The sequence below is a fragment of the Anopheles ziemanni genome, chromosome 2 (genome assembly GCF_943734765.1).
Source record: "Anopheles ziemanni chromosome 2, idAnoZiCoDA_A2_x.2, whole genome shotgun sequence".
NCBI classification, from domain to species: Eukaryota; Metazoa; Arthropoda; class Insecta; order Diptera; family Culicidae; genus Anopheles; species Anopheles ziemanni.
In genome coordinates, this window is record NC_080705.1 from 75954909 (window position 1) to 75978356 (window position 23448).

Sequence of the window (23448 nt, forward strand, 5' to 3'; positions counted from 1 at the left end):
ATCATTAGAAAATCCATTTTTTTAAACTATCTATTTTTCATCCTCTGACTTTCTGCTTCGTTCTCTCTTTCCCAATAGGTGTGCGTGATTTGCATTGAATCGACTTGTCCGGGAATACTCCACGTCAGCGCTAAAACATAAGAAAAAACGTCAAAGCTCGTGAGAAAAGAAGCAGATCGTCCGACGGAATCGATTATCGATCGCGATCGTTCAAACAATCGCATCCACCGGATTTAGCTAAGTGTATTGGAACACGTGCCCAGGAAGCAGGTTTCTGTGTTTTTTGCTCCGTTTGAACCGCATAACCCTATTAGCCAAAACAAAACTTCAAGCCAGTGTTTGTCATAACACGCGTGTGTGCGCCTCGCGAAGCGTACCTTATCTCACTTAACGGCCATCCGTACCGAAAGGGAAAAGGGTGTAGCCCTCCAAAAGGCACAAAAGTAAAAGTTCTACCCCGCGGGAGTAGGGTTGCAAAATGTTGAGTGATGCGGTTAAAAACATCTCTGGCCGTGGCTAGTGGTGGTGGTGGTGTTGGGTGAGAAAAGTGCTACGAAGAGCTAGAGTGATAAACGAGAAAGGTGGAAAGTACAGGAGGTGGGCCATTAACAGCCCGAAACAATTGTTGTTTTTCCACGGAAAACGGGATTACCGCGATCGAAGGCAACGTCAGAATGGAGCATTCGGGTGAAACGCGAGCTACCTCGAGCCAGGCTCGCATCGACGACTATCAGAAGATGAGCACTTCGCTGCAAAACCTGGCCACCGATCAACCGGATCATCATCTCAGGAAAAGGTAAGTTTCAAGGCCTGCGGGAAACTGTGAGAATGACGTTAGAGCAAACGGAAACGAGAATGTATTTACATAATGTATTTGAGGGAAATGTGCATTATGAAACAATATCGGTATTACTTTCGTTTTGATAGAGAATGAATGCCTTTGAATGTAAATTGTTGAATGTAATTGTTTTGAACAATATCAAAGATAATGTTTATGTGTTTAATTTCTATCAACATTTTTTAGCGCCAAGAACAAGAATAGTTGGATGCAATGGATTATTCTTATCGTTCAGCATATCTTTCAATTGTAATTTTGTGCAGATATGAACCAATGTCAGTTGCTAATTGACTATCGTTGATGGAATTAGGTTTGTAAACATATCCATGTGGCGAATTTTTAACAATAGAGTTTACAAAATATTCACAAAAAATGGTGTTACATCACTTCTTCTTCTTCTTCTTGGCGTAACGGCCTCTTGGTCATGCCTGCCCGTTAAGGGCTTGTTTCCCTGTTGTACGTGGAGTCAGTCGTCTCGTACAGGGGAGGGTCCGGTCTCTGTTGGGATTCGAACCCACGCCGTCGAGGTGGTGTGCCCCGGCGCTGCTTATGGGCCGATTTTCTAAGCGGCGCTACCGCTCGACTGTCGCGGACCCCCTATACATAGGAGTTACATCACTATACATAGGAGAAAAAGAATTTCATCATGTAATCGAACAAACGATGATTGAGACGCGTTAACTCCTGTCCTGTGGGCTATGAGACTAATTCCCATAGTGTGCGATATTCTATTCCTATTGAGATTCCAACTCCAACAATTTTGGGTTTGTCTTTTTGCGTTGTCTTCATTACATTAAAACAACCTGGGACATTTGACATGATTGTCATTGGCAAAAGGATCGTATTTTATATTGATTAAGCTTTCTTATCTTATATTAAGGGTATTGTAAACTATCTATAATGAAATGATGAAATACTTATAACCCTTCATTGTAACAGAACCCCTTTTGCTCCATTCGTTCCATTCGCTCCACCAACTAAACTAAACGAATCCTTGAATTGGTCAACCTTGATTGAACCCGCTCGAGCTCGATTCAATCCGTCCGTGTAACCGCAGCTCCTTAGTCCCGAACGTTCCGTTGCCTAGCCAACTGGAGCCATTGGGGATTATTTGACAACAGCGCGGCAGAAGCTTAAACGTTGCGCGAGGCTCGCTTCCCTTCGCGAACCTATCTCGTGCGCTCTCTGCTCGATGGAGGCACGCGAGTGTTCCGTTACTCTCGGCGCCAGCTGCCATCTTCTCCGGCCGCGAGCGAACTAAACCCGCGCGGCCTCGGTTCGATTAAATACTCGCGGAGAGTGGAACCAGCGTTTTTGTCGCTTGCGCCGCGAAACGTTCCGTCGGATGGCGGCAGTAGAGTTGCTGTGATCATTGTGAACGAACGCACTTTTGTGTCCGGGACAGACTTGGCCGTCGCGCTTAGTATTCCGCCTTCGCGCGTTTACCCCCGGCCCCGTCGGAGCCGGCCCCCGCGTTGGTCCGTACCACCACCCTACTTTCTCTATCAGCCTTTGTGTGCGCCAATGTGTGTGAGCGAATGTGTGTAAGTGTGCGGATGGGGTGGTTTTTGTTTTGCAATTGTGTTTCGCGACTACATCTGTGCTCGGGGAGGAGATACCCTTGAATGTGGACTGTCAAGGCCCAGCCACTAGCGGGGTGGGGAGAGGGTACCGGAGACGAGAAAGTCGAGAGGCCCTTTTTGCCTTTTTTCGGACGCGCTTGTGAGCACAGCCTACTCGATTGGGATATAGTAGTAACGCCTTTGTAACCGCACCGTGCATCTCCCAGCGTTGGCTCAGAGTAGAGACACCTGCGGATGAACTACTACACAACTGGTCCGTGTGTGTGTGTGTGAATCGAATTCTGCCTCTTTGACGGACCTCGCGAGAAACGTCCTCGCGGTGCTTACCTGGTGGCGGATGTTTCGCGTGTCATCCGAACGCAGACAGATGCACAGATGACAACCAGGTGTGCAAAGGACGGCACAGTTTCTCTCCATCTCTCTCCTTCTCCTCCCCTGCGTGAACTGTAGGAGGCAATGGCGTTTTATTAGGTGTACACTGTGTTTTTATTACCTTCCAACTCGGCCCGGCTCGTTATGAGTTGCGTTAAAAGTGTGCAGTGACGGAAGAAAAACGGAAAAATCGAAGCAAACCAAACGCTCGAAAAATCGCCCCCTAGCAACTGGAAAATTTTCGCGCGAGCCTCAGAAGATCGAGTGATAAAAATCCGTCCAATTCCCTTCGCTCACTCGACCGAGGGTTTCGGCAGAAGGCTGTTTGTGGCGAACCTCATCTCGTCAGTTTGTTTCTTGCTACCCCAACCCCTCCGCAAGGGGTGCAGTGTTTTGATTGTGGTTTGTTTCAAAAAAGTTCCTGAAGACGAGACGGTGGAGCCGTCGCGGTGGCCTACTTTGGGTGGTGTTGGTGGCTGGTGGCATCGTTTCGGCCCAGCGGTTGCGACCTTTCGCGCCGTTGGCGGTGGTGGTGATTTTCTAGAAGTGGACAGTGGTGGTGGGAGTGAGGGAGATTGCAGAGAAGACAGGTGGCAACGGGGTCGGTGGTTTAATATTCGACTTATTTAATGGTTGTTTTATTTTCAAAAGGTGCAGTTAATGAAATAAAAGGTCGTTATTGAAAAAAAAACAAAAATAGTGTGTAACAAAGAGGAAATACCAATTGAATTTAAATATTCCACAAACAAAACATCCAGACAGACATCGCTATTTCTTTGTACCTGGATGGAGGGTACATAAAATCCGCGTAAACAACGTGACTCGCCTGATAGATGCAACCCATGCTGCATTGCGAGACCGGGGCAGCCATATTTTGTTTGCTGTACGAGAAGAAAATTGCAAACCCCCATTCGATGCAAGTGGTCAGTTTGAGAAAGTGAAAAACAAAATTCCGCAAGCGTACGAGTGTCGATAGGTGTCACCGTGCGTGACTGACGCGTCCGAGCAATATTGGATTCCCAGCAGCAGACGAAGCAGCAACCATCCTCACCGATCGGTTTCCAACGGCAACCTTCAACATCGGCGCACAGCGAAGGTGGCCAAGACAATCGCACGATGGTGTTCATGGCCTCCTGCTTCGAGCGCACCAGCGACCCCCCGGATAAGCCAGCCCTCGAGAATGCCATCGTTAAGAAAGGGTTGGTATTTCGCAGGACTATGGGATTGATTGATCATTCGATCGAGTCCCGAGCAGCGACAAAATGCAAAAGGAGGGCTATAAAAACGTACAGGAAACATAAAACCCTTTCGACGAACCATCCTGCGACGGTTGTCTTTTTGGACCGAGAATGTCGTGCGCATGCGCAAAATTTGCTGCGTGGTAGCAACGTGCACAACAGCAGCGTGTCTTCTGCAGTCATGGCAGAAATCGCTCGGCCAAACGTGCAAAATCCCACGTGTGGAGGCAGCAAGCGCGAACGCGCACACTTCCACAAATGGCGAACTCTTTGTCGTGCGATGCAATACGCCGGGGTGGGCAATTGGTTGGGACAGGAAGCTCATAAAACAACCCTACACATCATTTCCGGTTGCTAGCTGACGTCTAGCTGGCAAACGATTTCGCCATTTTAATGGGAAATCGTTGTTTTCGTATTGAAATCTTGGATTAGATTATCAGATCATTTAAATCGTTCGCGTTGTTCCTGAAGTAAAACTCGAGCACCATTTATTTCCCCATCGGTTTTAATTGGTTTGGCATGCGCAGGTAAAGGCGTCATATGTCTTCCTTCCTGCAATCAGGCCAAATTTGTTTACAAATATATTATTTTTAGCTTTCGGTAGTTTTTAGTGAAATATTGTTTGCAATTAATCGCACGCCGTCTGATCATGATTGAACTTGATCAACCGTGAATTGCCGGGTGGAAAATGCAAATAAACTCCGATAAGACTGGGAGTAGACACACACTGGCACACTCGATCATCGGTCATTTCCGTTCCAATCGGTGCGTCTCAATAAAACCGACGACTTCCTACACCGACGGGGTGGGTTGGGTAAAAAGTGCACTGTTGGGACAAGATTAAGATGGGAAGATAAAGACGACATTAACTAGACACAGGCAAAGCAACGGCAGACCACTGTGGAGATGTAATGTATTTTCTTCGATGGCGGTTTTTTCCACCTTGCTATTTTTTGTTATCGTTTTTTCTCCCTCAGGCTGTTGTCTATCGCTATAAAGCCGCAAGACTTTCAACATTTGGTGAAATTTAACGAAGTTGTTCCGTGTGTTTCATTCTTTGACAACCTGTACTTCAGTCAGAATTTCAAAAGCTATGAGATTTGTGTCAAAGATTATTTAATTTAAAAGCTTGTTGCATGCTTCACTACCTTAGAAGCAACTCAAGTACTTGTTCCTTGGTTCCTTTTTGAACAAACACGAATCTAACACACACTCGAATGGAATGATGGCAGGATTTCCTACCGTGTCGTAATACTTTTGTATACAAAAAAATGCCTATTTTGGTTTTACTTTCTTTTCCCTTCAGGCTGAGGTCGCATTCTCATTTGCCTCATTTGTGTCGCCTTCGGGAAGATCGATGATCCCCTCCCGCTTATGTCGGCTTGGAAAGAAAATGTACACAACAGAAATAAGGTAACGAGAGGGGAAGGCGGCTGGAAGCGGATCGACCTCCGCTCAAAGTTCATCACCGCGAGTCTAATGTTTTTTCCTTCGCTGCCCTAGGCCCCACAATCATTGTGCCTTCGGTTAACCTCCTCCCTCTTTCTCTCTCTCTCTCTATCTCCGAGCGACCCGATGAGTTCGATTTGATGCTTTGTTTCCTTCGACTGATAAGAACCGATCGGAACGTTGGTACACTACGGACCGGCCCAGCACGGGTGCGGTAATGTCCTAATCGGATTAAATGTGCCCTATACCTGCCCGTCTGCCCCGCCTGCACAACTTATTCCCACCCGCTCCCGTTGGGTGACTGCCGTTCTGGAATTCCTTGGGCGAACCGACACCCCTGGCGTGATTTTCCGCCCGATTGCCGCCACCCAGACGCGTTGTAAGGGCACGTTCGGCGGCTAGCAAGCGATCCAACCAGCTGTGCTCTTCCTTATCGCACACAAACATCTTCACGACGAGAGACGAGTGACCGTCCACCATCTTGACCTATTCGCGGCCGACGACGCGACAGCAGGGCGAGAGATCGGGGGCGCTCTGAGTTTCATTAGCAGCCGGAAATCGTTAATCGAATTAAATTGTGCACCTTTTTCGCTTCCTTTTTGAAAACATTAAAATCTTTCATTAATCCGCATCCGCGTGGTTCTTCGGAGCAGAATTTTACGAACATTAATTATGCCCGGCAAGGGCTAATGACGATCGCGGAATAGCATGTGTCGAGGCGTCTTCGGTAGGTGTTCAAGGCTAACTGATGCGCAATTGTTTCAAATCAATCTAAAAGCGAAGAGAATTAAATCTTTATTTGTATTTCAATCGGACTTAACTTCTTTCGAGTTTTGTCCTATTGTTTAATCATCAATTCTAATTCATTGCTGTTCACTTATCAACTAACTTACTTTTTTTCCTGCAGTTTTGTAAACCCTTTTTAATGTTATTTGTAATTCGAACGTTTTTTTTTAATTTGTGATTGTAAAATTGGTTTAATTTTCATTCAACGATTTTGCTCGTTTGTTGCCGGAACATCCCTGCCAAGTTTCATAGTGGCTTTCCATTCCACTCTTTTGTCGTAATATCACCTTAATTTTTGTTTTACAAAAACTGTACTTTACTCGCGTGGAACTAGATTTATAAATTACCAGCTCCAAATCACATCAACTGTTCGATACACTCGTAAACTTTCTAAGCCAAAGCGAGACGAAAAATATATCGGCACAAACTGCTGGCATGGCAGTGTTTTGGAATCTTCTAGATGGAGAGGGTCGTGTTTTGGTTCAGTTGTGATTGGCCGTGTCAAAACACACACCCCAACCACGCAGTCCAGTGGAACAAATTATGTCGCTACGCGTGACAAACACCACCGCGGCCACAGCGCCATCCCGGAGTCGCCATCAACGATAGGGGTCAAGTGCATCCGACGATGCGATGCGATTCGGCTGGCGGACGAACACAGAAAAACGCCAATCACGAGGTACCGTGGACGAACGCTCCGATGCTATTTAGTTGAAGACACAACCGAACCGAATGTCGACGGGGTTTCATGTTTCCTCCGCCGCACGATGTGAAAGGTGTGCTTGGTGGTTTTTTGTACGCTCGATCAATAGCCATTTTTGCTGTTTGAAAATGCGATTCTTTTATTTGCACGATCGCACGAGAGCAAAACGAACCACACGAAACGATTGATTTAATATTTGAAACATGAACCGGCTACCCACGAACGCCGCAACCACCTAACGGGTCAAGGACCCTTTGATGGGGTTTGAAACAATATAAGTAGGCTATTTAATCATAGAATCTGCCCAAAAGGTTATCGATCGTGAAAATAGTAAAGATCTAAACACTTGTTCAGAAGAAGATAAGGAGCTGTCAAAAGGGAACACTTTGCACAGACCCGATTCTTTACTGCGCAGCAATGATTGACGGTGGAATTCTGAAATAGCAAAACGGGATAGTTGACGGAAGATTATTGCCACCAACAGTACACAAATAAACACACCACCAGGCACATGCCACCCCGTCTTGCATCTTTCCATCTCGACCAGGGAAAAAGGTTTCAGGAAAACATCGTGTTCCGTTCGATGACCGATCGCTCCCTCTCTCTCTCCTTCTGGTGTGTCGCGCGATCGTGTTCATGTTTTGCCATTTGGTTTTCAAACAAAGAAACCAACAAAGACCATTCGTTCGGAGGGGAAAGGAAAGGGGTTCCGCGAGATCAAGCCAAAGGCAACACGTTAGAACGTTGGTTTACTTTTTTTTCCAATCGCGTCTTCCAGATCAGCGCACCTTGCCGTCTTTTCACCGTCTTGCCATCTTTGGCGAGGGGCTGTCGCTTTTAATATTATATCGTCTACTCAACCGAGTCAACCACCGGTGTGTTACTAACGGTAACATCCTGGCGAGATCCGGTGGTTCCCCTTTCGCTTCGCAGGGGAATTTATCGAAGTCACGTCGTGTGGAACCATAAGCAGGGTGTCTGACCGTGCCGTGCTAATTGTGTGTGCGAAAAAGAAATAGTCCCCGGTGATAATTTGTTTAGAAGTTAGATGACAACAAAGGAAAAAATCGTATGACATGAAAAGACAGATGTCTCCCCAGGAGATAACCAAGATGGAAAGAATGTGAGCTTGAGTGGAAATGTGCAGTGCGTTGAGGCAAAACAATTTTGCCACAATGTTGATAATGACATGAAGCAACAGAGTTAGCTTCCAACAACAACCTTGTTTTAGCTCCGATTATCTACAACAATGAACATATAATAATGTGAACTGATTGATTGATTTTCTAGAATCGCACTAAACTTGAACAAAGTTCTGTTTTCTAGTTCAATGCTTCCTTTGGACATGTTAAATGTATTTGTTTTTTTAATCAATTTCAATTTCAATAATTTGTAAGTTAAATTTCTTTCCTCAGATAAGCATATTGTAATTTGTACAATGTTTTTATGTTATAGTTTAATGCTTTTTAATAATTTCTCACTGAGTTTTTCTGAAGCAATCTCGAGTTCATTCTTATTCAATTGTTTTCGAATGCCATTTCAAATTTGATTGAAATGACTATAGCAAAAAATGCGGATTAACGATTGTTCTAAAGTATTTCTCCAGTAATTATCGGTTAAGCAACGTGATCAAAATTTCACAATTGAATCTAAAAAAGTTCATTGAACGTTATCTTTATGTAAGTTTTTACTTTTTGAAGAATTTGGTTCTTCATGTATTTGCCCAGGAGATCTAAAACTAGTAAGAAAGTGTTTATCCTTTGTTAACATGTTCTCATCATTATCTACACGTCTAAACGATACTTCCTCTTGGGGAAAACTGATGTAAAATAAATCACCGTCTGGAGGATTACCTAATGGTATTTAATGAGTTTCCCCTGTCCTCCGCACCGTACTTTGCCCATTATCGGTCAAAAATCTAATCGTAAATCTCTACCCGGTACTAAGACGCAAAATGCTGCGCAGACTAGCATTACTTGACGTTTTTGTGTTTTATTCTCCTTGTTCCGCCATGTTTTGCCCCTTCCCTGGCGATAATGATGATGTCCGTGCCATCGTGCAATCAAAGCTCGAATCGATTGAATCTGATCCAACTACGTATGTGTGCGGTTCTACACACGTCCTTTGGGGGGGGACTTGCGAATGGATGTATAAACGATACCCTCTGCGAAATCAACGTTTTATTCAGCATGTGCGTTTGTCAGTGTGATTTATGGAAAATTAGTTTTTCCCTCCCTTAGCCCATTGCTGGGCCTGGCGTGAAGACGGTAGACTGCTACCGCGGAAATAGAGATAAGTTTTTCCCCCCTTCCGGCAGGTTGGGAAGTCGTTTTCCATGGTCCGAATTTTCGGCCCCAAAAAAACATGCATTGGTTTCCTTTTTTTTTAGGGACACACACACACACAACCCACCAATCCCATTTGGTTGCGGTAGGGTTTGTTGTTTACGGTGATTTGGAAGAGAAGGGCGGGGGTGGTGGGGGCATATTTGTTTTTCTCTTCGCATGCCCTTCCCTCCTTGGGTGGATGTTTTTTCCCGGCGGTTCGACTTTGTTTTGACAACCTACATTTGGTTGTTCTTGTTTTCGGTCGCCCTTTTTCGGCTTGTGTTTGAAAACGCATTTCCATTTTTTAGTCGCCACACAACAATCGCCGATTGGCAGTGTGTCTTGGTAATGATGCATAAGATGACGCTGGCAGAAATAATTCACCTAGCGTTTGCCAACCAACACACATGCCAAACCCATGCGCATCCGACGACATAACCTGGTGTATGAAAATTCCTCACTGGTGGAGGGAAAGTGTGGGGGAGGGGGAAAAGGTACTGTTACTGTTCGCAAACAAGACACTGGCACATGTTCCAGATCCTACGAGACAAGAAGATGGGAGAGAGCGCGAGCGAGAGGGGCAGGGCACGTAAGCATGGACTGATAAGATAAAGTATAAACTCTGTCGAACGATGCGAATCGATGCGGATATTCGAACGGACCGGTCCAAGGCAGTGTAGGATGCGAGGAGGGCCCGGTGGGAAGGTGTGTGTTTGACGAGGGAGCGGTTAAAAACAAGTTTGGGCTTTCAAGTGGGAGAAGTTGCGGGGGTCGGGTCGTGTGGTCGCGCCACGGAGAAAATGTTTGACGCATTTACCCGAAAGGTGCTAGATCGGGGATTGGGTCAGCCCTCAGGTGTTCCGCAATGGCATGATGTTTGTGCGTGGCTTTGCATCATCTTCAAATACATATTTTGAAAAAGAAAGATAGGCGCAGGTTTTTAACTAGAGTATGGTCATCCAGAATCAGGTTCGCGAACCTGAAAGTGATGCGTTATCTTTTTATTTATTTTTGCCGTTGGTCAACACGGTTGAATATCTTTGTGATTTCGTTTGGAATGATTCTTGAATCAATTCGAATAACAAACACTGTTATTACCCCATTGTTCGCAAAAAATGCTAATATTAGGATGCGCCAAACTTAACAGGATATTACTTACTCATTTGAAGAACTAAACAAAATTTTCCATTACTCTTCAATTTTGTCAAAACATACTAAACTAGCTTGAAGTCCCAGCGATGCTCGGTGAAGTACATGTTGGGAAAAGAGCTATGGTTTTTACACTTTTCTTGAGAGTTATGTACTAATTTAATAGTTACAATAACAACATATGTAAAATGGTTGATATTTCATCGACTTCCCCTTGTTGTATAAACTGTGCTGTATAACTTTTGATAGATACACCTTGACATAAATGTTTTTGTCATTGGATTACAGTACAGTGGTCACCGATGGATTTAGGGTTATACATGGTTCATGGTTATTTTTGAATTTATTTTTATTATTCAAATAAAAATTTTTTATTTGTTATATTTTAGTTATTTTTATTAATTAGAACCAAATTTGGGTTAATATAAATGAAAACCCCGTAATTGCTATGAATAACTATTGTTTTACCTAAAAACTACAGAAAGCTGCAGACAATTGTTGGGAAATGCAACCAAAATAATGATTTTATGCATTTTTATGATACGTTGTTTTTTTGTTAAGAAGTGTAGAATGTGTACATGCTTATTTTGTTTGGGATGCACTGAGTTTCAATTGTAAAATTAAGATGATTTTATCGAAAAATAGAGATGAAAACGAATCTTCAACAACATCTGCATTGCTCAAACGTTATGTGAGGAATGCTTCAGAATCGATGGATGGAGTTGGTCGAGTTTTTGGTGTACATAAAACTCCATACGGAAATAAAGCTACAATCTATAATAGATAACTATTCAATAAATTCTACTGTTGCTTGGATTATAAAATTGAACACAGTCCAGCAAAGGAAATTTTTTAAATAATATATTTAAACAATCAGCCAATAAGAAACATAATCTACACACAATTTTAACATTTAATCAGTCCATTTTTTGAACCGTTTCATATCCACCGGTAAGCTTCTAATAATAGACATAAGAGATTGGGATCGAGGGGAGGGTTTTCCTAGGCATTCAATTGCGCGATAAGATGTTGGATGTCTTCCAAGAGAGAGAGAGGGGAAGTATTATTTTATTACTACGTCTCCAAAGGCCGATGGCTGCTTTGCCTTCTAAGGAAGTGTACGTGAAGTACGTTCCGGGGGAGGCAGGAATGCATTCTTATTTTACGTTTATTGTCATGTTCTATTCCGATACATTCCTCCTCCGTTCCATATACGGAAGTGGTGCGCTTGGGAATGTCGTTCCACGACATCCCCTCCTCCAACGTAAAGGATGGATGTTGCAAGAGTGTTTATTTTTCGCTCACACTTTTCTCTATTTGCACCCGATTGTGGAAGGTTGATGTGTTTTCCCTTCCGTTGGACGTGGCAACGTGCCCAGGGGTGGTCGGTGCCCAATGAGGCGTTTCCTCCCCTCCCCCTCGCCCTGGGTGCTCGCTGAAGCCTAACGTCCTCCCTTGCCGCCGCTTTTTCGTCACCTTCCATCCGGAAGGGGTTACAGTGGAAACAAACACGCCTCAGGTGGTTAGCGTAGGCCACCTGCGCCTCAGTGTATACAGATCTAAACACTAACCTTCACCGGCTCGTTCGTTATCATCATGTTGGGTTTGGTTTGGGTGCGTCGATTTCGAAACGCAAACGGGGAAGTAATGGCCCCGGACGACCCTGGACGGGCGTGTGGAAACCGATATCCCTTAGTTGACCTTGCCGTTGAACTTCGGAAACTATCGGAGAGTTTGGGTAATCTTCCGCCGTCCGTGACTTCGGCCATTGCTGGGGAGATAAGATAAAATAGGGAGGAAGTTTGTCTGTGACCCATGATGGTTTGTTGCTGATCTCTCTCCCTCTCTTCTGTTTTTTCTCTTTTGCAGTATGATGTCCATACAAGAGGAGCTGGATCAGCTGGGACTGAACAACAATGAGCCGCAGAAGCAGCCACAGCTGCACCAGCAGCAACCGGCCCCGCCGTACCATCCGCAGCTGATCTACGCCGGCGAGTACCCGGCCGGAGCGAACACGGACAGCAGTCCGGATCTGATGCACCATCAGCTGCACCATCACCACCATCACCATCACGTGGCGGCCACGATGACGAACGGGTGGCCCCGGCTTCCGGTGGTGACGGGTGCGGCCGGCGAGCCTGTGGTTGGTGTCGGCGTCGGCATCGGTGTGGGACTGCCGGGGGGCAAACCGGCGGCGGCCACCAGCTGGATGGACGGGCTGTTCGGGTGCATGCGACCGGTGCTGTCGCTGATCGGCAAGGGCCACATCATGGAGATGAAGAGCAAACAGACTGAGGACTGGGAGATCCCGTACGAGACGATCACCGACATGGTGTGGCTCGGCAGTGGCGCCCAGGGTGCGGTGTTTCGGGGCAAGTGGCGCCACGAGCTGGTCGCCGTCAAGAAGGTGCGCGAGGTCAAAGAGACGGACATCAAGCACCTGCGCAAGCTGGACCACGAGAACATCGTCAAGTTCAAGTAAGTTAGTTAAAAAGGCCAAACCCTTTCGGTGTCCCCATTTCTGCCCCGTTGGCGGCGAAAGCGACACAGTGTCGCGTGCGTCACGTGTCGCGGGCGCCTCGCCATGCTTGAGGTTCTTGGGATCCGACTCGACGCTAGGTCAAAGCTATTTATATCCGGTGGCTTTTTGCTGGTGGCGTGTTGAAGGTTCCCTTTAGCGTTCTTTCCAATTCTCGTTCCGGACAGCCAGCAGTCCTTTGCGCCAACAAATGTCCGTAGTAGAGAACGGGTAACCCTTGAGTTCCTTTGGCGTTCTTGTGGAGGAGTCTCTAAACCAGGGATCGGCAAAGTCCGGCCCGCGGCCCAAATCCGGCCCGCCAACTGATTTTATCCGGCCCGTAAGAAAATTTTAGTGGTTCATACAAAAACCTCATCTCAACTTTGATCGGATTTGTCAGGTTTGTTTTCTTGCCAAAAATTGGATTAAAATTGTTCAACGAGGTGTTCCTGTTATATGTTGGGATCCAAAATCAAAATTCAACAAAAACAAGTATGAAAATGATTTAAAAAGTATAATGCTAAAATGTATATAACTTTATAACACTTTTTATATAACTTTACTATTTAGAAAGATGATACTCCATTAAAAAGGTTACTACTTTGAAAATATTCAGTCATCGTTTAAGGTATCCGGCCCGCGGTTTCAGTTTCCTTTGAATCATCTGGCCCTTTAGGGAAATGTATGCCGACCCCTGCTCTAAACTATAATTCAAGGCCCTGAAGCGGGCAGATAAAAGAATCAAAATAGCAAGTATTCTAGTAGAAAAAAAACGTTTTAAGAATTGGTAAAATGGAAATCAAAACGAACCTTAATCATACTTGATTTTTCTTAAATTTATTTTAAACTGTTGCTTCAAAGATAATTCGGCACATACACTGATAATGTATGAAACTCGTTTTATGGATTTAAGCTTTAGAATTCAGTACCATAAATAAAGCAAAACTTTAAAGACAATATCTTATGCCTTTAGAAATGATTAAGTCATGCAGAATATGTAGGAATTGATAAAAATAATTGGAATCTACCACCTCTTATATCATTGATCTAATTGAAATAAGTTTTGTAAAATATTTTCATTGAATTACTTCCTTCTCGATATTTGCTCGTTCTCTCATAACCATAAGTATAAACGGTTAATGTTAATATTCCTTGTTCATCCAAGAGTTATATCGTGCCGCGCTTGTGCATGATTTAGGGATTGGTGCATCGCGTGACGAGACCGACCGGACTGTGGAGTCCTTCCTGAGTGTACCTGACTCGTATTTCCCTTATTCCCCCTCGATCCCGCGAAAAAATCCTTCGCCCGTTTAGAACAAACTTCTCATGCACCACTCGTTCGTTACCCGTCGCAATACTAATTCATTTGATGTGTTCTTCCTTATTTTTGCTCCCCATTTCCTGCGTGGCCTGGATTCTTCGCTGGGGCGTTTCACACCATACCACCGGTTCCTCCGCAGAGGGGTGTGCACACAGGCGCCGGCGTTCTGCATCATCATGGAGTACTGTGCGCACGGGCCGCTGCATAAGAAGCTGCAGGACAGCGGTGGCATCATATCGCCCCAGCAGCTCGTCTCCTGGTCGCAGCAGATCGCCCACGGGATGCAGTACCTTCACTCGCACAAGATCATCCATCGTGACCTGAAGAGCCCGAAGTAAGTAACCGCCGACCGACCGGGGACTGTGGTAGTTCCGGGGCCGTTGTAATGATTTTTACAATTAGGTCGCCCTGGCGGAGGTTGTTTATCGTAAACAGAAAAAAGACAGGAAAAACCACCGTATATCAAACATTTATGCCAGCTGAAGGGAACTCCGTGTTGGACATTTGTTCGGACACAAAAGGTCCCGAGGGGCATAATCTACCCAAAAAAAAATTTTAGTGCTTTGATTCAACTGCTACCACTGCAGTATGGAACAGTAGAACTTGTACCAGAGTGATAAAAGCACCGCTATGGCTCGATAGGATTTTTTCCATCAAGCTAAGCTTGAGATAGAGGATTATAAAAACTATGGCACATGTGTTTGCCCCCCTTTTTTGTTGCGCTCTTTCTGACGTCATATAGAACTTCCAAAGCGAATGAGGTACGCGTTATTAAACGCTTATCAAGATCAACTTTCTTCTTACTTTTGTTCATCTCTGGAGAGAAATGTTGACAGCACGCCGAAGTTCTTAATGCAGGCAGAAAATAAAACCCGGTTCTGATTCGATAAAACTTTGACGTCGGCAGTGGTTTTTTACACGTAAAACAAAGTTATATAAGTTCGAATAGGGCTTAATAGCGTCTTATCAACACGTGTTCATCCTACTTTTTTCAAAGAATTTTCTGTATTGATAAGGCAGAAAAACGTTGAGTTAGTGCAACCTAAGGAAAGAATACTGATTAAAGCAATGGGTTTTAGCGATTAGGAAAATTGATAAAAAATACTGCTCCAACACTTTCACTATGTTTAGAATCTATTTCGAGTAATTGTCGCTAGATAGGTTTATATGGCAAAAAACCCACTAAGTGGTAGTTGGTTGACCACTAAAAAAGGTTTGTTTAGAATTCTTATCGAAAAGTTACATTTTAGAGGCTTCTCGCATTATTAGTTTAATATTTAATAACTGAAAACACAAGCGACATAATTATACAATTCTTTTTTATCGATCAATTTATTTTTAGATCTAAACGCAAGGTTTTTTTAAAGCAAGGTTACATAATTTTCGTTTAATAATATTTTTATCAGTATTTATCCATAAATCATTCACTCAGCCCTCCGTTACCTTCCGGTACTCCGTCGTTGTAGGCCTCGATTCGTCACGTACAACTTTCCGCAGTAGATACCCCGCACAATACAAATTTTCCGACGAGTTTTACTTTTTGAAAGTTTTCCCCCAATTTCCCTGCCTTTTGACTGGTGTGCTCGTGTGTGATTTTTTGCACAATTATTTCGTTACTCGTTTGTTGTACTAACGCGTCACGTTAAACCGTTCAGCGGACCATTGCCGTGTGTTAAGTTTTTTTTTCTCCTAAGTTCCTTTTCGACAACCCGGAATTAATTTTAGACAACGACGAAGACGACGCGTGTGAAGGGTGGTGAAGCGAAAAACTTTTTCCCATTTTCCGTGACGCATCTTCGGCAGGAATGGAGAAATGAATGGAAAGATGGGGTAGAAGTAAAAACAAAAAACAAACCGGTACAAGTCCGTAAACCTCAGTAAATAATCGCATGACTGTTTCATCTATCGATTGCAGATAGTTGAAAGCTGTACTTTCTTCCATCTATCGTTTTGTTTTAATTTTGATAAGTTCCGGAAAGTCGTGTTAAAAAAAATACAAAAAACACAAACCTCGTTAAGGTAGTGAGACTGTTACTTTCGGATCGGCATATACCTTCATCGGTGAATTTCGTTTTCAATCGAATTCAGCCTTCCACTGCCGAGCGATTGATTGAGCGTGCGTTGAATCTTCTTCTTCAAACCCGAGATTCATATAAAAAAATACCCCTAGTGTGATGCAAACTTAACACTCCGAATCCGCGAACGTGCCGGTGAATGGCTTTTTAGGCGCGTTTTTCCCGTTTTCGATTTATTAATAGATGGAGTCGAGTGTTTTATTAAACTTTCTGTTTTTTTTTGTTGAGTCTTGGCCGTCCTTGCCTTCGGTTGGCGTGTGGATGTGCCTTCGCTATCTTGGGTGAAAAATTCACCACTCAGAGATATGACCTTCACACTCTTGAGAAGGCGAAAACCGCCACAACCCAACGGCCGAAGAGGTCGCACCGAACGGAGGTTTTTTTTCTTTTTAGTGAACGGCACTGGCCGCGCGTTGGAAGCGTATCTTGAAACGCCGCTGTGTGCGTCGTCGGGGTTGTGTCGGTTTATGTTGGGAAAATCCAAAAATTGATCGACCCGGAACCTAGCAGGCGATGGTGGTCGCGCCGGCATAACGAAGGAGAGGGCAGGTGAAGACACACGAGAGGAAGGGATACAGTTACTTCGGTGGAGTAAAAGGAAATCGTAGCTGCATCGTATCGTTTCCACGCAGTGGTTGAAAAAACGACAGGGATACCAACGGGAAAAGGGAAAAGTACCGCCGCGTTGTGTGAACGATGGTGAAGGAAAGGACATACTTTATGCTTTCGTAACGAAAACAAACGCATGCGCAAAACAGTGCGACGCATTCGCGCGTACGGCGGTGGGTTGGGTATCCTTTGCCAAGCGAGGGGTGAATGATTGGACGGTGTTCCGGTTTCCAACGATGTTCCCTGGCTTCTGATGACGTCATGGAATGCAACGCACCGGTTAAAAGGACACATCCTTATGCAATAACTCGATAGGGAGGACGAAACAATGACGCAATAGAATGGTGTTAACCCATGGCATGTTTTGTTTCTCCAAATAGTACAAAACTATTTGAATGCTGTTCTGCACATCAACTGAGATGAACATCAAAGTAACCATAGGATTTTTTGTTGCTTTTAACTGTATGCATCTAAAACTGTTTCGAACTCCTAACCTTACTTTCTAACCTGGGTGTTTTTGTGGTTCCTTTTTCCAACCAATCTAATTTAGCATCCTGATCGGCGAGAACGACGTGATAAAGATCAGCGACTTTGGCACGTCGCGCGAGTGGAACGAAATCAGCACGAAGATGAGCTTCGCCGGCACGGTGGCGTGGATGGCCCCGGAGGTGATCCGCAACGAGCCGTGCAACGAGAAGGTGGACATCTGGTCGTACGGCGTCGTCCTGTGGGAGCTGCTGACCGGCGAGGTACCTTACAAGAACGTCGACTCGTCGCAGATCATCTTCGGGGTGGGCAACAACTCGCTGTACCTGCCGATACCGACCTCCTGCCCGGATGGGTTCAAGAAGTTGATCAAGCAGTGCTGGAACGTGAAACCGCGCAACAGGCCATCGTTCACGATCCTGCTGAAGCACCTGGACAGTGCCGGGTGGGAGCTGCTCGAGGCGTGGGAGAAGGAACAGTGCGCCGGGTATTACGAGACGCAGAAGTCGTGGCGCGAGGAGATCCGCAGCCACATGACGAAGCTGACGAGCAACGGGATGAACATACAGAAGTACGAGCAGGACCTGATCCAGAAGCGCAAGGACGAGTGGAAGCACGCGCAGGATATTCGCATGACGTACGAGCGGAAGTTGGAGCGTACGAACGAGCTGTACTTGCAACTGACCGCGTACTATCTGCAGTTGGAGCAGAAAGAGCAGGAAATTGCTGAGTAAGTGACATGTTTTGCAAGCTTTAAGTTTGTATACCGATACCGATGACCAATGTTTAATTGTATTTTCTCCTATTCATCAATTAGACGAGAGAAACATCTCCCATATAAACCGCAACGAAAGTGTGGCATCCTCAAGCGCACCGGTGACAAATCGAACCGTAAGCGACCGTTCAGTTTCCCTTCCATGGCAGCGGCCCTTCCCGGTGGTTGTGGCGAGTCGACGACACCTAGTCCAACGGCTTCTGGCTACACCGGCGTAACCGTATCTCCACCAAGGGCAACCCTGTACGCTCAAGTAAACCCATCCGGCCCGCACGGTGCAAGGTCGGTTGTGGTGGCTCCACCACCCCCCTACAACACGCTTGCCCATATGGCGGCCGCCACTAACACCACCACCACAGCAACGGCGGCCACGGTAACGCTGCAACAGCAGCAGCATCAGCAGCAATCGACGCCCCTTGCCCCAACGCCAAACTCTTCCGGACGGACGAAAAAGCTACGCCACCGGCGCGTCGGTTCCGGCACCTTCAACTCCCAAAGCCCCAAGTCGAGCCCGAGCCGAGACCGGCGGGTGCAGAGCGAACCGGAGACGCGCCACGTCAAGCTGGTCGACATGGAAACGCAGACGGAAGCGATGGAGGTAAGCGAAACGGATGCGAGTCCGAGCCCGAACGTCGCTACGAAGCGCATGTCGACGAGTTTGCGCGAGGAAGAGCAGGAGGGAGAAAGTCGGCTCCGGGAAGAGGTGGAAGATGAGAAGAAATCAGCAAATGATGCGGATGGGGCGTCGCGGCCAGCAGTCAGTAGTGTGTACAGATGTAGCAGCAAGCCGCAGTCGGAGGACGATGGTGAAGTGCCTGAGGACGAGGAGAACGGAAATTCCATCTCGATCTCGACGATGACAAATAGTCGAAGCAGCGACATGATGACGACGAGCGGCGGAGGTACGGAGCAGAATTACCGGTATGGAGGTGTATTGCGGCGGCAGCAAAGTACCCAACAGCAGCAGCAGCAAAGGCATGGAAACCTCCAGGAGGAGGAAGCGGACGGAGATGTGGAGGAGTACGACGATGAGCGGGAAGGCTCGAGTCCGGATCCGATCATGGACGCGATGAACAGCAACGATGAGCGGCTCGATCGGGCGTGCAGTGACGACGATAAGATCGACACGCTCGATCGGAAGGTGAACCTCATCTCGGAGAAGCTGCAGCAAAGTGCGGCCGCTTACGGCAACCTGTTGAACGACAACAATGTCATCGTGTACCGCTGCCAACCGAAGCTGAGCCAACAACCGCAGCAGTCGCCGGGATCGGCACGTCGAACCGGCGGGGGCGTTGAGAGTCCTCTCGGATCCACGATACTGCTCAAACATCCGGGTGCCGCTAGCAACATCAACGTTGGCGGTGGTGGCGTTGGTGTGTACCTCTACAGTGGACCATTGTCAGCCGGACTTTCCGCCAATGGGGATGGACCGAGAACGGCCGGCAAACAGCAACCACAGCAGCAGCAGCAGCAGCAGCAGCAGCAGCAACCCGCCAGCGGAGACGTAGAGCTTCGGTTGGCGGAACATGCCGCCGGCAATAATGGTCATCCTCTGCATCACCTGCACCACCAGCACCTGCAGGGTCGGCTGCGGGAAGACGAACGCCAGACGGACAGCTGGACCGACGAGGAGGGTGAGGAACCGGTCGAGAAGCAGTACAACAATAGTTACGCACTTCGCCGTAAAAGGTAAGTCGTTGGATGACTCACCGCAGTAGATTCCGATCAACGACGGTCCACCAACGCCGCCGGTGAGAAGTATTCGCAAGATAAGAGATGGCATGATAAGATGAATTTCGAATCAAATTTTACACCCAAACGCGGCCGGCCTTTGTGTGCAATCAATTAGCAAAGCTATTTTCCCTCGACAACTGTTCACCGTTGGACCACAGCTGGAGCGATTAGATGATATGGTATTTGTTTCTTCTTTCTTGATCGCGAAGAAGAAATGTTGTATTTTTTCTTATCGCACACCCACCCGCATGTGACAATGATTGCGTGTCTGTGTCCCGTGGCTACGAAAACCCGCGTTTCATTTATCACGGATTGCATGTGACATAGGGTATTTCGGAGGTTTGTCTTGTTCACCTGATCTTAGTTTCCCGTTTTATGGATCGATTGATTGGTCTTCTGACAGTGAATATCAATGTGATGATTTGTTTTTCGTTGTCGAAACCGGTTTTACACCGAATATGTAGCTGTATTTTAAGATGACGAAGTAGGGAGACCAACACATTTTTGTTTATGGAAAGCAAAAAGATTTGAAAGTATTTATATTTCGTTGTTCATGATTCAGTTTAGTTTATTTATGTCTTCGTTGCCTTGGCAAGCATCTCCCTTGGTAACGCCTGGCGAAGGTTACTTAGAGCTCCCATTTTAAAATGAAATGGTATCACATTAATGACATGCTAGGAGGATAATTACTGACATTTTCTCACTTTATCATCTTACCCCTCTAGTGTTGGACGTCTTCCAATCAAACGTGGTCGCCGCGGAAAACACTCCGGCCCGATGGCAGCTCAAGCACTCGACCACCTGCCGAAGGTGCACCGCAAGATCCCCTCGAACGTGACGGTGACCGACGAGGAGAACACGTCCGAGTACAGCCACGCCCCGTCCAGCCAACGGTCGACGCTCGAGTCCAACCCGGACCTGCCGTCGATGGTGATGAAGGTGGGCGGACGGCGTGGTGCCGTCCAGCAGCCGATGCAAAGGAGCACCACCTCGGCGAAGGACACCGACGACGATGACGACGACGGTGACATTGATGAGCACGACGATGGAAACGTCGCCGACAGTGACCTCGAGCAGGACTCCAGCGATAGCAGCTCGGACGATGAACGCCGCCAGCGTCATACGATCGCATCCCCGGCGCATCCCGTAGCCGATGTCGTCAATGGAAATCGGGTATAAATGGGTGTAGCAAATAGAAAACAGAGAGAGAGAGACAGAGAGAGAAAGAGAGAAAGTCGATGCCATTTAGTGTTGAGATTATGAATTGATGCTCTAGCCCCTAGGGAGAAGGTTAAGTGCAATGCATTCCTTTCTTCACGTTCAGGATTATTTGTACATTGTCCCTTATCTAGATACGTTTATACTTCGTCCTTTGTTTGTAGTGTGTAACATATTGCAATTCTTTCCATCTTCCATTGGGTTTTCCTCGTTAGCCTCTTTTGTTGCATATATTTATCCAGCTTATCTTTTGCGTGTGTAAAATTATTTTCTTTCTTACACTATTTGTACATTCGTTACCGGTTAGTTCCGTCCTTCATCTCGTTCACTTCCGGCAACCCTTTAAGAGCCCCCCTTGGTTAGCCTTTAAGTATGCATGTGTACACTGACCCGACTGCAAAGAAAGGTGCAAGCTCAGGGCGAAAGGATATTACATTAGGGTTACGATTGTTTATGTATCTGTATGTGTGTGTGTGTCTGTGTGTGCCGCCCGTGTGTGGGCATAATTGTGAATGCAGAGAGACTGAAACGAACGATAGCTGATGCGCGGGGGTACGTGAAACATTGTAGGTCTAGGATAAGCGATAAGGCAAGCAACTGCTAATAACTGCATTGGTAAATAATAGTCCGTAGCGTCGTACACGAAACGAGAAGAAAATCGTGCGCGCACGCGCGTACAAATCCTGGTGGCCTATTTAATGGACGGAAAATCTGTCAAACTTAGTGGTAAGGAACTGAAGTGTAAGCTACGGGAATGTAGGCTCGAAGACAAGCGGCAGTTTAGGGGAAAACCCTCAATCGTCGAAAGATTAGGGTCTCAGGGGAAGTGATGGTGGTAATTAGGTTATAAAGTACCTTTTTTCGTTTGTGTTTTTCGATGCGGATGCTCTATAATGGTTGCACCAATTATGCGTACTCTTTTTTTGTTGTTGTTATTAGTTCCTATTTTTCGTAATTTGTACGAGTTTCACTCATCACTGGACACTTCCACTCAGTTATATATGTACGTTTTGTTTGTAAACTTTCGATTCGATTTCATCAACTTTACGATCCGCTGCTCCGAATATGCTTCCTACGTGGACTACATTCAAATAGATCAGATGAAAAAAAAAACAAAAGAATCAAATGCAATATACCCGAGTGTAACGTTGGTAAATTTAAACAATAATCCGTAAATTCTGCATTTGCGTGTACACGAAATGCGCTTGTTAGTGCTACGAACTCTATTTCAATCTAAACAAAACTGTGCAGATAGATTAAAAATATGTATATGAAACACAGTCTACAAAAAAATGTACGTCCGACTGAAGTAAGAGTCAAACTTAGGCCCCCCCGTTAAGCATTGTATTGTTTAAACAACGAAACAAAACAAAAAAGAAGTCCTAGTGAAAAACTCCATTATTGAATGAACGGTGAACGGTGAACATAGATACACATTCCAAATTGCCTTGAAATTTTATGTAGCGCCTATATTCGCCTCTTGTAGGAAAAAAACACAGACAAAGATGTTGCCTAAGTGTAAAACTTCAATTAAAGTGTCCGCCGTTTAGCAGCAGTAGCAGCAAGTGTCGAGCAATAGCATAGCATTTAACACATCCTACAAAAACTCATCGGTACCTGGCTAGAGACATTGAAGAATAGAAACGTTGTTGTAGTAGAAGTGCGCTCAACAAAAGGCAACGACATATGGTTTTAAAATGCGAGACACGTGGTGGAAAGCAAAAAGAAAGAATACACACTAATCGTTGCTTAAAGCACCAGGCTGAAGAAAAAGATATTAGTTTTCGATGGATTTTATTCTCTTCGCACCTCATCCCAACGAACGGTTTTGCAATATTTGACTCGCGTAAAACGTTGCTATCGAAAGCATGCAGGAACAATTAAATGGACTAACAAACAAAAACGAGTTCTAGGCAGATTTATGTAATAGTATATACAACCACCTTCTGAAGTATCTGACGCTGAACACTAGTGGTGGGTAAATTCGACAAAAAATCGGAACCGCTTCCGAATGACTCCACCAATATCGGAAGCGGCTCCATAAGGTAGGTGCAATACTCCGAGCTCGGAACCGTCCGGAGCCGTCCGGAACCGTCCGGAACCGTCCGGAACCGTCCGGAATCGTCCGGAGCCGCTAGTCGGCAGCCGGAACCGACCGGAGCCGGAGTCGTTCGGAACCGTCCGGAACCGTCCGGAACCGTCCGGAACCGTCCGGAACCGTCCGGAACCGTCCGGAGCCGGAGCCGTCCGGAGCCGTCCGGAGTCGT

General features: G+C 45.9%; 1 protein-coding gene across 1 annotated transcript; it reads left to right on the plus strand.

The window, feature by feature from the left end:
* Window positions 1–564: 564 nt before the first annotated feature.
* Window positions 565–22424, plus strand: LOC131282299 (mitogen-activated protein kinase kinase kinase 13-A). Its single transcript, XM_058311714.1, has 8 exons — window positions 565–796; window positions 12315–12923; window positions 14424–14618; window positions 17519–18184; window positions 18272–19486; window positions 19529–19699; window positions 19814–19918; window positions 20689–22424. Exons 1-8 carry the CDS (start codon window positions 675–677, stop codon window positions 21140–21142), a joined length of 3537 nt encoding a protein of 1178 aa, XP_058167697.1. The 5' UTR covers window positions 565–674; the 3' UTR covers window positions 21143–22424.
* Window positions 22425–23448: the final 1024 nt, after the last annotated feature.

Excerpts from the sequence above, each read along its gene's own strand:
- LOC131282299 (XM_058311714.1), top strand. The coding sequence starts at position 675 with ATGGAGCATTCGGGTGAAACGCGAGCTACCTCGAGCCAGGCTCGCATC. Across the intron at positions 18,185-18,271 it reads AAAGAGCAGGAAATTGCTGA|ACGAGAGAAACATCTCCCAT; the intron begins GTAAGTGACATG and ends TTCATCAATTAG. Across the intron at positions 19,700-19,813 it reads CAACCACAGCAGCAGCAGCA|TCGGCTGCGGGAAGACGAAC; the intron begins GCAGCAGCAGCA and ends GCACCTGCAGGG.